The 14,870-nt window shown below is 41.8% G+C and overlaps 1 protein-coding gene across 30 annotated transcripts in view; it reads right to left on the bottom strand.

Annotated features, from left to right (window-relative positions):
- The window catches only part of Trol (terribly reduced optic lobes), a 154,037-nt gene that overhangs the window by 48,345 nt on the left and 90,822 nt on the right, over positions 1-14,870 (bottom strand). For 24 of the 30 annotated variants that reach the window (XR_013080464.1, XR_013080466.1, XR_013080463.1 and 21 more), the window contains 2 exons: positions 9,515-9,622; positions 534-650 (listed from right to left, as the gene is read on the bottom strand). Coding sequence is in view for 3 of the 30 variants with exons in the window: in XM_076774981.1 (XP_076631096.1) it covers positions 534-650; positions 9,515-9,622 (225 nt within the window). In the remaining 27 variants the exon portion in view is untranslated. The remainder of the gene's footprint in view (positions 1-533; positions 651-9,514; positions 9,623-14,870) is intronic. The other 6 variants (XR_013080473.1, XR_013080468.1, XR_013080482.1 and 3 more) reach the window with 1 other exon arrangement.

Consider the following 14,870-nt stretch of genomic DNA (forward strand, 5'->3'; position numbering starts at 1 on the left):
AGTAATTTTACACCTACGCGAAGGTGCACGCCGAGAGTCGAGTCTCGCGTTTATGGATCTTTCGATGACCACGAACGAATAGCTTCTCAGATTTGTATTACAGTTACCATCGACGTTTCCTATACCATGTATTATACCATGACGAACTGGCTGGAATATTAAACTAACTATGCGTCTTTTAGTTCACAGAAATAAAATGATTCCTTCGACTTTAGATTTCTCGCACGGTTCCTAGTTGAAATCATCTTTTTCAAAGCAAAATTACAGAGTCAACGGGTAGGCCGAGAACCAAGCGAACTTATGTCAAGAATTGGTAACAAGTTAATCTAATATTCCATCGGTATCGTTTCTATAATACGTCGAATGCCAAAGCGATCGTCCGCGATTAATTTCCATCGGTTGCTTGCGAAACCAAAAATTCTAAGCATGCTTCCTCCTCATTTTCATGCGTCGCCAGGCAAAAGGAAGCTAAACATTCTGACATGCTCCTCCTCGAAGTGTCCTATTTATGTGATAGTGCGTTAGTCCCGTACTCATATTTTCGCAATCTCTCTCATCCGCGCCACCGTTACAATCCATGAACCTGTCGCATCGTTTGGTCAGAGACACGCAATACCCCGGCGTGCATTCGAATTGGTCTTCTCTGCAGGCTGGAAGAATCGTAACAATTCGATCTGATAGGCCGTAGACGTTTCAACGATCGACGACACACAACGATAGCCAATTTCCATCGATCGAGCAGACCCCAGGGAGATGACGCAAGTTGAAAGCTCGATGAAAGATATACAGAAATGACGGTTCGACGAAGGCACACAGAGACAAAGAGGCGCACAATTAATGCGGGTGGTGTGTACACTGACAGCGACACGGATCGTCGATGCGGAACACGAAAGTTTCGCCCAGGACGACGAGTCCTCTACAGAAGAACCGAGTACGGAGCGATGGGACTCAAACGTTTCTACTACTGATAATCGATACTCCCCTATCCAAGTATTACAAATCTAACAAATTTCTTAACGTCTTATATCTCGTTATTAACAATGGCTTGGAACAGAGATTTAATTCTGATTGTAAACAGAAATTGGAGAGGTCCTTTATCGTATTACGATTCGATAATTCGTCCGTGAAACGTTGACGTATAACGTTTTGGAAATACTAAGATTTCCGGAGATCTCAAACTACGCGAAACGCCGTTACAACGTATGAGAAATTGGAGAAATAGTTTACGAGTCGCGCGAGACACTCTGTGTATCGATGTTTCGCGCGGCAGTGATACATATTGAGCTCGATTCCCGACCCTATATGAAGCACCACGAGGCCGATGCTTCCTTTTTTGAAGGGGGAACGGATCTCCGGGAAGCGTTCCGCAGATTTACGAGTAGAACGTTCGACTTCCGGAAGAGTAACGGTCTGGTATCGACGATGCGGGCCGGATGTCGGACGGAATTCCGGCTCCGACGGGCGAAAAGACGCTAGACGCCGCGAGAAAGGAAGAAAATCAGTCGTAGAGAATTAATTAACCGACTGGATGGTGGAGCACCGTGAACCACGGGTTGCCCATTCATTAACACGCACCCAAGGAAATTTCGCGGAAGAGATTATAAATGAACAAGGTGGTACGGCGGGGGAGGGAATGCGCGGCTCTAATTTACGGCAGCAATTAGCTAACGATCGGGGATGAACGATTCGTCGAACCGAGTGCACTCGAAAGAATGAATTCCCTGGACTGCGCCGTGGAACCAAAGTTTCTCTACGTGCGCGAAATTTAGACGAAATTTCCAACCCTTCGGTTAAGAACGTTAATAAGAATCCTCGATACGAAGACCATTATTAATTCTCCGTACGTCTGGAACAGCCTGTAGATTGTTTCGGAGGCTCGAACAATCGAAATGAAATGGTCGATCGAAAGATAACGAGAGAAAAACAGTTCGCCTTTTACCTCCCACCCCCCACCTCCCCCTCCCTCCTTTACGTCGATCAGTCGGATTAATTCAGATCCGCGCTCGTAATGCGTTTCCTCCCGATCGCGTGCCGCCATTTTTTCGCATGTAAAGGAGTCAACGTTCAGGAAAAAAAGGCTGGAGGTGTATCGCGTAAACGTAGCCGTTTAATGGAAACGCGGGGATACGGTGCTGTAATTACCGTGGCTACATAACGCGTGCACGTCTCGCGTGTCGACGATGCAAACCAGAAAAGCGAACTCTTTCAACAAAGCGATGAAAAAACATTGAAATGGTTCTTTTCAAACGACGGGCCACCTTTGTTCTCGATAATTGTTTGCGACTGTTCGCGAATCACCCGCCGAGAAAATAAGGTTTTATTCGTCGATTTTTCGCGCGCCAAGAGGCTGCTCGTTGTGTACTTTTTGGACACCTGGTACGTGAAACTCGTGTCGCCTACAGCGTGTTACCGTATAGGGTGTTTTTGCAATCGGTGGCACGATCGAGAGGGAAATTAAAAGCTGCGATGTAACATATTTCCGTACGGAGCATCCTTCTCGAGTAACTCGAACTTTGGAAATAAATAAATTAAGATAATTTTACTCTAACGATTCTACGTTAAAAAGCAAGTGAGAAAGGTAGATTAAATATGTTTCGTACGAGCCTTTGTTTTCGGAGAAATCGACTCTGAGTACAACTTGGAGTTCAAGTAGAAATGGCGTACAATAGTCAGACGCGCCAGGCAAATCGTACTCGACCGCACGCGTAGCAGAGTAATTTTCGAATTCAATTATCTTGGAAACGAAACATCCGACCGACAAATCTTACTCTATATTTTTGATTTATTTTTCACCTAGTAATGTTTGTAACTTGATTTTAGAATGTTCTAATTCCGTAACGATAGTCTACAACACGCTGGAAATATATTCTCTTTACTAGTAAAAATTGGTAGCGCCTTGAAAGGTCTCGTAACCTCGAAGTTCCGTTCCCAAGGAGGCTCGGAGAGATAAAGAAAAGTATTTTGCTATTTTTGTAGACTTTGGTCGAGGAATCGTCCAATTGGTTGGTCGTTCGAAATCGTAATTTGACCGCGCTTCGACGAACGGAGTCCCGCAATCTGACGTCGCGCATAGTTTACGACCTCAGTTCGGAATTTTCAGCAGAAATTATTCCTTCGCGGCGATTAGATCGCGAAAAATGCACGTGTAAGTTATCACGCCGATAAGATCAAGGTAACCGAACGCGCGACAAAGAAATAGGTCACCGACAACATCGACGAACAATGCGTTCCGTTCTCCGCGATACAGTATTGTAAAAATCGAGTTACCGCCACGGTCGACGCGCATTGTTCCTCGAAAGATCGATGCCCCGACAACATCCTGACAATCGGCGACGTTTTCGGAATCACACTTTTGTTAATTCCGTCCCACTCCAAAGCTGTTTATTATTCCAACGATCTATTCAAGATAACCGAACAGCATCATCCAAATAACGTCGGGTTTTCTTTTAAAATAGAATTTAAAAAACTTTAGGCGGATGAGAAAATCCCAAGATTGAGGTAGAGAATAATTCAATCGTGTACAACAGTGGTTTTTAATCTTCTCGGAATAACGTACCAAACAAGATGAAAACTTGCAAATGTTCCATATAAAATTTTATTATTTTCTGATAAACCACTCCTGAGATACAAAGCAAAGAGGCTTAGGGTAGGTGCGTTTGACTGTAATTAGTTTTACTGCATTTTCAGGCTCGATTAATTGGTACTTCGAGAAATCGAAGGATGCAAAAAAGGCTGGGGTTATTAAATTTTGACCATTAGCGATATTGTATAGGATGAATATTGAAAAAAAAATATCGTCGTTCGAGGCAGATAAATATCAGATCGTTTTTACCGCGAATACGAGTATTCGAATTAAATGTGGAAAAATAATGGCTTTTTAAATTGACGGTGATGTATGAAGCATAGCGTTTACTTTGACGTTTCGACCTTTATTTAACTATTTTTTTTTTGACAGATTTTACGAGAGAGAAATAAACAAAAAGAAACTAAAATAAAATGGGAGGAATATTTGTCGCGTGAACTCGTCAGATTTTTCCTTTTCAAATTATAATGAAACAAATATAAATTATATGAGTAGTATTCCTAATGGCATTATTACAGAATCTACAACTATTAACGTTTGTTTATTGTAAGCGTTTTAAAAACACGTTGTGTGTGACGGGTAACCGGAAGTATCATAACCCAACTAGGATAGTTTCTGGACCGTGCTGTGCGAGATATGCGGTCGGGTGCTGTCATGCAGTAGTATAGTCCCGTTCCATCGGCCAATGGAGGCTGTATTTGACGAAGTCTCTCATGCAAATTGTGAAATAACGTTCAAACTTACTTTTGCATCTTCAGAAAACGCCTAATACCCAAAATATAACTATCACCAAACTGAAAAATGTCTGTACCCTTGCTTCGATGGATTTCGAATTTGGAGTACGTTTAAAAACGGATGACTTTCACTCCTAAAATGTTAATCTTCGATGGCACATTCTATATTTACTCAACAATCGAATATACGGCTGTTTATATTTTATTCAGCGTTCGAAATTCATATGAAAATTTTATCGAGTCTCTGCAGCGAAACGACGCAACAGCTCATTAATGTTTTAGAAATTTCGAAAGGTCGTGTAATTCGGTGAACGATAATCGTGAGTTCACTGTACCGGGTTAACCCATTTTTTCAAATTCAAATTCGCGTGTCCTACTCGGATTTATTTCTCGTATCGTCGTTCCAGATGCGACAGCTATTGTATCGGATAGGTCACCGAACGAAATCGTCGAAATCGCGAGGCGAAGGTTCTTCCTCATAAATCTGCGATCACGTTTTCTCCATGAACGTTCCAAAAAAAAAAGGGAGAGGAAGGGAAAGGGAAGTAAAAAAAGGCTAAATTAATCGAATTTCGACGAATCAACGGAAACGAAGGGAACGTGAGCCCGTTCTGGCGGCCGATCGAAATCCGTTTACGGTTTAACGCGATTTGTCGGGACAAGTGCGTGCTTTTTCGCTCGATCGGCGAATATAAAGCGAGGCATCGCGACCTCGAAATTGGCAAACGTGTCCGCGACGAGGCACGCGACGCGTGACACGCCTCGCAACAGGAAGTTCAAACAGATTCTGCGATTTTCTGACATCGTCCCGAGTTCAAGGCTCGCCTCGCCCATTCTACGGCAGAATTGCAAATTACTACGTACGCGATACGATCTCTCGGTTTCGACCCTAAGGCAGCGACCGTTCTCCGTCTTTTTCCGTAATCGAACGTTCGATCGCCTCGACGATTCAAGTATTCGGCGGTTCATAAATAAACGGTCTTCTAACTGCTCGACGTTTGCCAATTTTTCTACGCGTCTGCCCCAATAATCGTTTCTCTATGGAACTGAAGCAATTCTCAATTTGAGTCGTCCATGGAAATAAACTTGCAGAGGTTATAAAAATTAGTACTAAGACAAATTTTAGATTTATAATCGTTTCAAATCGAAGTTTTAGGAGTACTTGGCAAAATACGTTAAAAAATCAATTTTGGAATATTGACTCTGGCATGAACTCTACATATTATTACGCAATTATATAACTTTAAGTTATGCAGGATGATACTGTTTACATTGAGTTTTCTAAAGCCTTTGATTCTATTAATCATTCAATCTTAATGTTCAAATTGAAGGCATTAGGAATAAACAGCTGTATCTTTTTTTGGCTATCCAGCTTTTTAGAGTTCAAATAGTTAAATTCAATAATAACTACTCAAGAGAAATTAATGTTACATCTGGTGTTCCACAAGGTTCACATTTAGAATCTTTTATATTTATAATATATATTAATGACATTTCTAAGGTGTTCCAACACTCTAAATTTTTATTACACGATGACGATCTTGAGATCCATAAATGCGTTTATAATAAGGAAAGTGCTCAATCAATTTAAGATGACCTTTACAGGCTTCAGAATTGGTGCTCATTAAATAAATTGTCCCTCAATCTAGATAAGTGCCATATTGTTAAGTTCAGTAATAAGAAAAATAATATAGTTTATAATTATACTCTAAATGGTATCGTAATAACCTTGCTTAATCATGTTAAAGATCTCGGTATAACTTTCTCCTCTAACTTATCTTTCAAAGTTCATTATGAGAAAATTATTTCGCATAGTCTTTGCTCTCTGGGACTTATTCATAGAGTTTCCAGATACTTTAGTAAAATTAATACACTCAATATCCTATAATGTGCTTTGACAGGACCTATTCTAGAATATGGCAGCATAATTTGATCTCCTTATTACAAAACATATATCGACAACATTGACAGAGTGCAGCACAAATTTCTCTTGAATCATATAATCATAACGACTTAGTTAATAACACTAATCTTCGAACATTGCATAATAGAAGAAAAATCACAGATATTATGTTTGTAAGTAAGCTAATCAAACTTTTGGGTCATATTTCCTGTTCAACGATTACTCAATTGTTTCCTTTGTATGTACCTTTAAGATATTTAAGAAATCACTTACTATTTAGATCTCATAATTGTGTAAATAGGATGATTATGCACACTAAAACTTAATTGAATAATCATTAGAAAGACTAAAATTATCCTTCCAACGTATTCTAAATTAATTTACTCCGTTAAAATTTCACAAGCGATAACGTTTGACTATGTAAAATCCACATTCGTACTTCCTGACACATAAAGTGTTCATTCCCGTTAATAAATGAATAGTAATAATAATACCCTTGCATAAATAATATTCCACGAATATCCAACAGTCCCCAAAGTTTTGACCGACAATGTACTTTCGTTGCTCGAAGCCAGACCACGCGCAGAAAGTCGCCTAGGCTCGTCTATTTCATCCTGATCGTTCTCGGTGTTATTCACCGGCTCGTTCATGAACCCAAACTGATCCTGTGGCTTCCGATATCAACCAACGAACGTGGCGTTTTAAATATTTGTGGCGCGTGCTAATGGCACTGACCGTAATTAGTGCTGGATGCGTTAATCGATCGAAACGTTGCAAACAGCGAGAAACTTACGCGAGACGAGCAGCTTTTTTTCGCGAGGCACACCGAAACCACCAGCTCTACGAAATTATTTGAAAAATAAGGACCCGAAGTGCTTCAAATCCCGCGGCTGTATGCAAACGAACCGTCAGGCGAACGAAAAATCGGCGTGTCACGGATGTTTGCGCGATTCTGTCGGAGGAGGCTGGCCGAGCCACCGGTCGTGAATCAGAATTGGATTAAACCGGCGAAAACGCTCGAAATTCCTGCGACCGAGGCTGCGAAAGGGCCCCGGAGCAGATCCGCTGGAGATTAACGTCGGATTAAAATTGCAGCCGGTTATTAGGGCGGCTTAATAAACGCGAGTAAATCTCGTTCGTCGAGCGGGGGTCTGCCTTTAAATTCGGCGCCGCGGCGTCGATATTAATGCCGCTAATGAAGTTTGTTGACGAATTAAAAAAATGGGGAAAAAAATCGCGGAAAATCTTTCGACCCAGCGTTCGCGAAACGGGAGTGCAGACGAAAATTGCTTTTCCCCTCGAACATCGCGTAGATGCGAACGTAACTTTGTCGAGCGATTACCGACTAATTCGTACCGAAATGGACGCGTTGACACGACCTGTGTTTAATTTTTGAAATTATTTTGTCGCCCGGTGGCAAAAGGAGACGTAAACTCTGACGGTCAGGGGGAGGGGGGCGGGAGTTGTAAATTTTTTTCCCGCCCGCCACCGGGGATGAAACTTAATTTCTCTGCTCGACGCAACATTGTTGCCCGCGAACGCTCGCTTTTATGCGAGTCGTTTTTCGGACGAAGGGGGAACGTACGGAGGCAGATTTCGCTGGTTATCGTAAACTTTTACTTCTTGTACGAAATATAATCGAGGGGAATCGTTTTGAAACGCCGTGTATACGAATAAAATTGTCTGCTGTGTAACTGGAAGTCTGGCGAACCGATTTTGATTAAACAGTGCTCTACTCTGTATGTATCAGGTAGTTTGTGCGGCTATTTATCATCGTGCCTCTACCGAACGGGGATAAGCAATAAACAATTATATGTAAAACGCGGTTGCGTCTGCCTGTTTGCTACCGCGTCACTGGGAAAACGGCTGGAGGGATCGCGATGAAATTTAGAACGGAACCCAAAAGTAGACCAAGTTAAAATATCAGCTATGCAACATCACAGAATTACTGCCTGGAGGTCGGCTGTCGAGGACGTCACGTGTAAAATGTATGATATCTCGTTTGTACTTCCTCTCGTAGCAAAAGCATTTATGACGTAGTTTGTTTGAAATTAAATTTAAAAACTTTTTTGCTGCGTGAAAACTTTCGTTGGACGGACGCGTCCGTGGAAGAACTAAAGAAAAACGAACGTTGCAAACGGAAGCGGCTAAATTCTCATCCGTTCGTTTGGAAAATATTTGATTCTACGGTCGGATTTCTAATTTCTATTCAACGAAGGAGTAAACGATCGCTTATCCCGTTTCGTCGCTGGTTGACATTAATCTTTCCTGCCGGGTTTATGAAAAGTAAACGAATCGAAGAGTCGCGAGGCAAAGTTGAGCATCGGAGCTAGTCACGTGAAGGGACGATGGAAATAATAAGGGGTTACGAGGACAGAAAGACAGGGGAGGGTGGCAAGGTGTGGGGGAGTGACAAGTGCAACGTCCTGAAAACGCGAGGCCAACCCCCTTCTTTTTTCGTGCACGCTATTGTTATTGTCACAGCTATTACAATTATTGAGCTCATCGTAATACCTCCTCGTTCGCGATTAGTTCCGTCGCAGTCGCATGCAAGCACAATGATGGCCCGCGATAGAATGACTGGCGAGACCACCCTGCATATTATAGCTTCAAATTGTCTATTGTAAATAGCTCAGATCATGCTCGACTTCCTGTTAAAAATGATCGATCGACCGTAACATTTCATTTTTCAATTTTTCAAATTCACACGAGTCAGTAGAAATACCTAAACAACGAACGATTTTTACGAACCTCTAGAACGAGAATTTCCTATGCAAGACGAAAAATCGAGTCCATCGCTCCTTGAGATATTCACATCGTACGGATAAACAAGCCAGTCGAATGTAATTTACAGACTGTACGAAAACAAGGGACAGTTCGAATCCATCGTTGGTTATCGACATTTACGTATTAGGAGTCGATGGAAAAAGGGAGATTTGATAGGCGAAACCGTTAATTTAAAGCATTTAGTACATTAACATTTTAACGTGCAAACGAATAAAATTAGTTTCAACGACGCTTGTCGATGGAACGAGCACGATTAAGCGAGATTACAAAAAGCTTCGACCTTTCCGCGAGAATAATTTTAAAAACCGCGCGACAGCTGACATAATTCCGTGGAACGCGCGCCGCATGCAAAATCGAAACGAATGCGCGCCATTGACGAATGCGCGCACACACATATGGACGCACACGGCGTTCAAGCAACAATGCAAGCTGAAAAAAGAAACGTTGTAATATTTTGCGATACAACAATAGCGACGAATAATAATTCATTTCCTTTAATATACTCACGGCAGTTGAGTTCGTCGGAACCATCGTGACAATCCTGGACGCCATTGCAATGCTCGCTGCTGTCGATGCATTGGTTGTTTTTGCATTTGAATTGCGTCGGGGTGCAAGCTACGCATAAAAGGAAAGAAAAATTTAACCTTCTGTTGCAAACGTTTCGACTTAATGAGATTTCAGAAACAGAACATGCTCCTTCGCTATTAATTTCTACTTTGGTCATTGTAAAAATGACGACCAATTCTTGCGCTATTCAGACATTTAATTAATATCGAAAGTTCTCTGTTTATTTTGGTAGATTTCGAAAAGTGGAGTCGACGAATAAATGTCAAATTATACGAGTTTTAGACATCAAATCGCGACGTTCATTCAATTTGTAGGTCATGACCGTCGACAAAAAAATCGTTTCATAGGTTTCTAATTTTAAAATGTTTAATTAGATTGTTACATTATTCGAAGTCTGGTTAAATTGGAAATTCTACTGCATTTTGTTTGTCTGAAAACTCTCTATCGATCTAGACAAATATTTCAATACTTAAACACTGTTTCTCTTTATAGATCAGTAAATGGGGATTTAAATGACCTAAATGGCACGGAGGTATAGAAAATTGCGACGTTGCGCAAATGCAGTGACTTCAATGCTGCACATTTCAATTTTAGACGCGTCTATTTAACTTCTATGTCTGGTGCGTCAAACTCGTGTTGATCTTTAGAACAATTCGTGCTTTGTTACCACGCGGAGAGCTACAGATGTGTAATTATTTCACGCGAAATAAAAATGTCTGAAGATCGTTGGACGTAGTCGTAATAGCTATAAATTTAAATCCCTGAAACCGTGTTACAATTTATTGTCAATGAAATAAATAAAAAGACAATTAAAATGAATGACCAAAAGGTCGCGTAATTTTCTCGACCCCACTGACACGGTCCTCGTTGTTTGTCCTTTCACAGACAAGTGCAACAAGACCCCGTTGCACTCGAATTTCTTCGACGTTATCCACTCGACAGAGGACGCGCGATCCAATAATGCCACTTGCTCGGCGTTTAATATAAATTCGTACTATCTCCCGCGAAGGGTGCCATCGAATTTCAAAGACGAAATCGAACGCCCAGCGAGTCGATTTTCGACGTCATCTGGACTCGATCGGACAGATTTCCATCCTAGAATTCGCGCAGTTTAATAAAATGACGACGTGCAAGCCGAGAACTCGATTGTGTAAAAGAGCTCGAACGGACGAACGGCTAACAAAAAGTTCGAGACGTTCGAGTATTAAAGTCTCGAAACGTTTGTTACCGCGATCTTATAAAATCGCGCGATTAAATAGCAAAAATTCGCTCCGATCGACGGAGGTGGGAGGAGGAGAAAACGCGCGCGTCGATTAAATGTTTCCCACCGAGCGACGACTTTTTTCGCGTTCAGTGATTTATTATCGAATCGCCACACTCGAGAACTGTCAAAAAAAAAGAAAAAAAAAAAAGGGAAAAATATGCTCGGGCCAGTGTGTATTGCGTTACGAATAAACACTAGCCGAGAGCGGTCCTGTTTCAACGGGCTCCAGTCCGTTTCCACTCGGACGATATGAGTCCGTCGACCACGGTGTTGTTTCAGCAACTGGATCGGCGCTGGGCTATCTCGTTTTCACAATTATGTCATGTTCATTCGAGACAAGCCGTTCGCCGCGCTTCGGGTAACGTTACAGTGACGCGTAAAGCGGAGGAGTCGCGTTTCCCAGATCGAACCGATTCCCCGGCTCGTTTTGGCACGACTCGTCTCGATATTGTTCACGACAAATGCCTAGATTGTTCGAGCAAAAGAAAACCTTTGGATAACCAGCGTCCTTAGCCAGCCAATCATGTTTCGAACAACGAGTAGAAAAGATAAAAGATTTTGGCCATTGTTCGAAAGCTTCCTATCTTCGATGATTTTTATAAAAGCGATTATTAGATTGATTGCATATGAGACCGTCTATTCACTGTTTCTGACAACCGATGCGTACAGGTATTGCTCTACAAATTAACTCTTTTGCACCATAGAAGCAGCAAACATTCCAGAACGATCCGCTTAACATTCTGGCTCGCTGAAACGGTCAAGGATGCTTATCAGGGAGGAATAAGAACGCGGAGAACGCAAGATAAGATCAGCTAGCGTTTGCCAAAGAGGAGCAAGTATGCTTTGACACCGGAGACTGACATCTGATCCTCCTACTGGACTCCAGCTCATCATTCACCGTCGCAGCTTCCATTCAAACCGCCATTCCACCGCAACGAGAATTTTACTTGACTCTCGTCGATGTTGCATGAAATGGGTGGATCGCTATGGATCTCGCGTTACTCCGATAGCCACGTCGACGTGCAACGATACCAGAACTTCAAAATAGTAGGATACCCGAGTGTCAAGATTCAATTAGGGTTATCGTGGAGTCTTGAAGATTTCTCGAGACTAACAAGCTCGGTTTAGTTCACTCGAGAAGGTGCTAAGTAGCAGAGAATAATAGCGAACGTCGATTTTCATGTCGAGTCGAAGCTCTGACGTCCGTTCGTCGCCTGTTCGTCCCGACATTTCGGATAATCGAGTCGCATCGAAATTCGACATTAACATTTTTATTGGAACCGAGGAAACGAGATGGCGAACCGCGAAAGTGAAATATTGAGGAAGCAGCCTGTCGCGAGCGTGAACTAAGGTGGATGGAAAAGTTTGCGCGGTTCCTTCTTCCTTTTTTCAAGCTCTAAAGATGCACGGAGAAAGCCCATCTTTACGACGCGCCCCTTTTTACACCCGCGATTCTCTTATCGCTCACCTACTCTCTGTATCCCTCTCTATCCACCTTCCTCTCTCGATCATAACTATTTAAAGCGCGAGAAGTTCTGAAAATTGCTGTTCGCCGTGTAACCACTTTGACGCGGAAGTTCAGCGCTTCGTTGCTTAAGATCGCGCCATTTTCTGCCTTTGAAACACCCTACAGCACGGTCCTTCGGCGTTTCGTCCTTTTTCGATTACTTTTGTCCCGATCCAGCATACGGATCGGCGAGAAACCTCCGGCAGGATTTTATTTATAAACTAGAAATGCAACGACGCCATTTTCGCTAACGCGGTGTGTCGTAAACGAAAAACTTACGACCTACCGTTAAACACGATGGAGGAAGAGTTCTTGTCTAGGGATTGGTCGTGTTTTTTTACGTCTAACAAAATTTCAATGATTAAAAAATGTCTTCGACAGTCTCTGATATCGATGTTCCTGTTTCATAGAGCCAAGAAAAACGAAGGGGGGCCACGAAACACAGCGTGCTTCCTTCTTCCAGCAGACTGCGGTTTTTCGACTGTCGTAACGAGGACATTAGTATCGCGTGCAACAACCCGTGCAGATCTCAAGAGCAGCTTGCAGCTTTTTCGTCTCGAAGAGAGCGGTCGTGAAATCGTCTTGAGCGTATCAAAACCGCGAATTAATTTGCCATGCAAGGACCCGTTGCTTGCACAGACTCCAACCTAGCCTATTTGGGCGAAATAGTTTCCGTTGGTACAAATCTTAATTCAAAATAAAACTGCTATCGAGTAAACAATCTATCGATAGTCGCAACGGAGATTTCTACGATTGAGATTCCGTGGAATTTGCAACACTGGGTAAGAGTCACCGCGTCGAGAGGGATCGAGGGCGTAAAACACGGAAGGGGGATGAAGGAAACGCACGCCATGGGACTAAAGTTCCTCCGTTGGCAGTCCATTAGAAGCACACGGACAATTTAGCAGAGAAGCTGCTCTCTCGGTTTTCTAGCCCGGCTTTTAGGTCCAGCAATTTGATGCTGCTGGTTGCCTGTCATGCTAATATCCTCAGCTTTATATCGAGTCGAGTTTTTCTTTCGCTTCTGATGTATGGTTTTCGCGCGGAAGCGCGGCCTGGGGGACGCATCGTTGAACATCCTGGAAAGTGTTGCTCTTCCCGGTATATTCATTTCCTCGAGAAAAGCTTCCACCTTCTTTTTCTCGTCCATGTTCCGAAAGCATAATCTTATTGGGGGATTCGCGTTGTCTTTTTTTGGAGGGAAGCTGAAGCTGCCGCAGTTTTATAACACTAAACCTACCACGACCGGTCAAACGACCGTTTTTAGAAGTTTAGAATTTCTAACATACAATGTTATTTTAGCGGCATTTAACTTCACGACTTTTCTTATAGTATACATACAATGAATTTTTCAATATTCACTTCTATTCTTATTGTTCGTTTCCTGAGAAAAATATGTAGCCTGCCTTGAATGTATGTAGTTTGATTGAACGATTATATATTTTTTTTGTAAAAAATATATAGCAATGATGAAAGAAGAGAACCTTCAGTTTCTACTGTCTTAGAGAGTCTGACAATACGTATTAAAAATAGTTAAATTTTACACAGATGCAGTTCCAACACTATAAGTGTTTTATCTATAATTGAGCCGCTATTAGAAGCGGGAAAGCTTCCTCTTTAAAGTGGTTTTTTAATTATATCGATCGGACATTCCGTTTTGGAGATATCGTAATTTATGTAAAGAGGTAATTTTTAAAATTCCGCTCTCTATGTTACGAAATCCCATTAACGCGTATTAAAAATACTAAAAACTTTAGACACGTGCAGTTTTGAAACTACCAGTACTTTATCTATAATCGAGCCATCACTAGCAGCGGTGAACCTTCCCCTTTAAAATGGTTTTTGAATTTTGTCGATCCGACCTTCCGTTTTCGAGATATCGTAATTTATGTAAAAGGGTATTTTTCTTAATTTGATTATCTCTGTCTCCGTCTGACGCGTCGCGTCGTACCTCCTTGTCGCTCGTGAGTCGTGACTGTCGTGACCTAGTTTCGCGTAGTATTTCCAAGAATTTACTACGTACTGTTTACTATTTTCACGCGCGCGAGTTCATTGATTTCAATGAAACGTAAACAAACGCTTCGAACCCTTCTATCTCCGGAACTAGCCACCGCATCGACGCGAAACTAAAATCGCTATATCTCCGGAACTAATAACGCTATCGACTCTCACAAACGCTCATTTTAAAGGGCATTTCATCCTCTGTCCGATGACTATATCAACTATTATAATTTATGCTGTCTTCTATGTTTATTTTGAAATTTACTTTGACGCTACATACCCAAAGTAGTTTCAGCACTTCCTATTGATTATATGACTGGTGTGCGATAAAACTCGATTACAAGTTGTTTATTCAATTGAAAATGAATTTAAATTTGTATACAGGGTGTTTGCATAACTACTAAACGTACTACTAAAAAACGTTGCCTTGTAAAAGAGAATTTAAATTATTATTTAATTATTTTAAACTGTCATTTGATCGGTTATGACAAGAATGGGTATACATAAAGCGTCGGTAGGTTTAC

Source organism: Colletes latitarsis, chromosome 10, assembly GCF_051014445.1.
Source record: "Colletes latitarsis isolate SP2378_abdomen chromosome 10, iyColLati1, whole genome shotgun sequence".
Classification (NCBI taxonomy): Eukaryota; Metazoa; Arthropoda; class Insecta; order Hymenoptera; family Colletidae; genus Colletes; species Colletes latitarsis.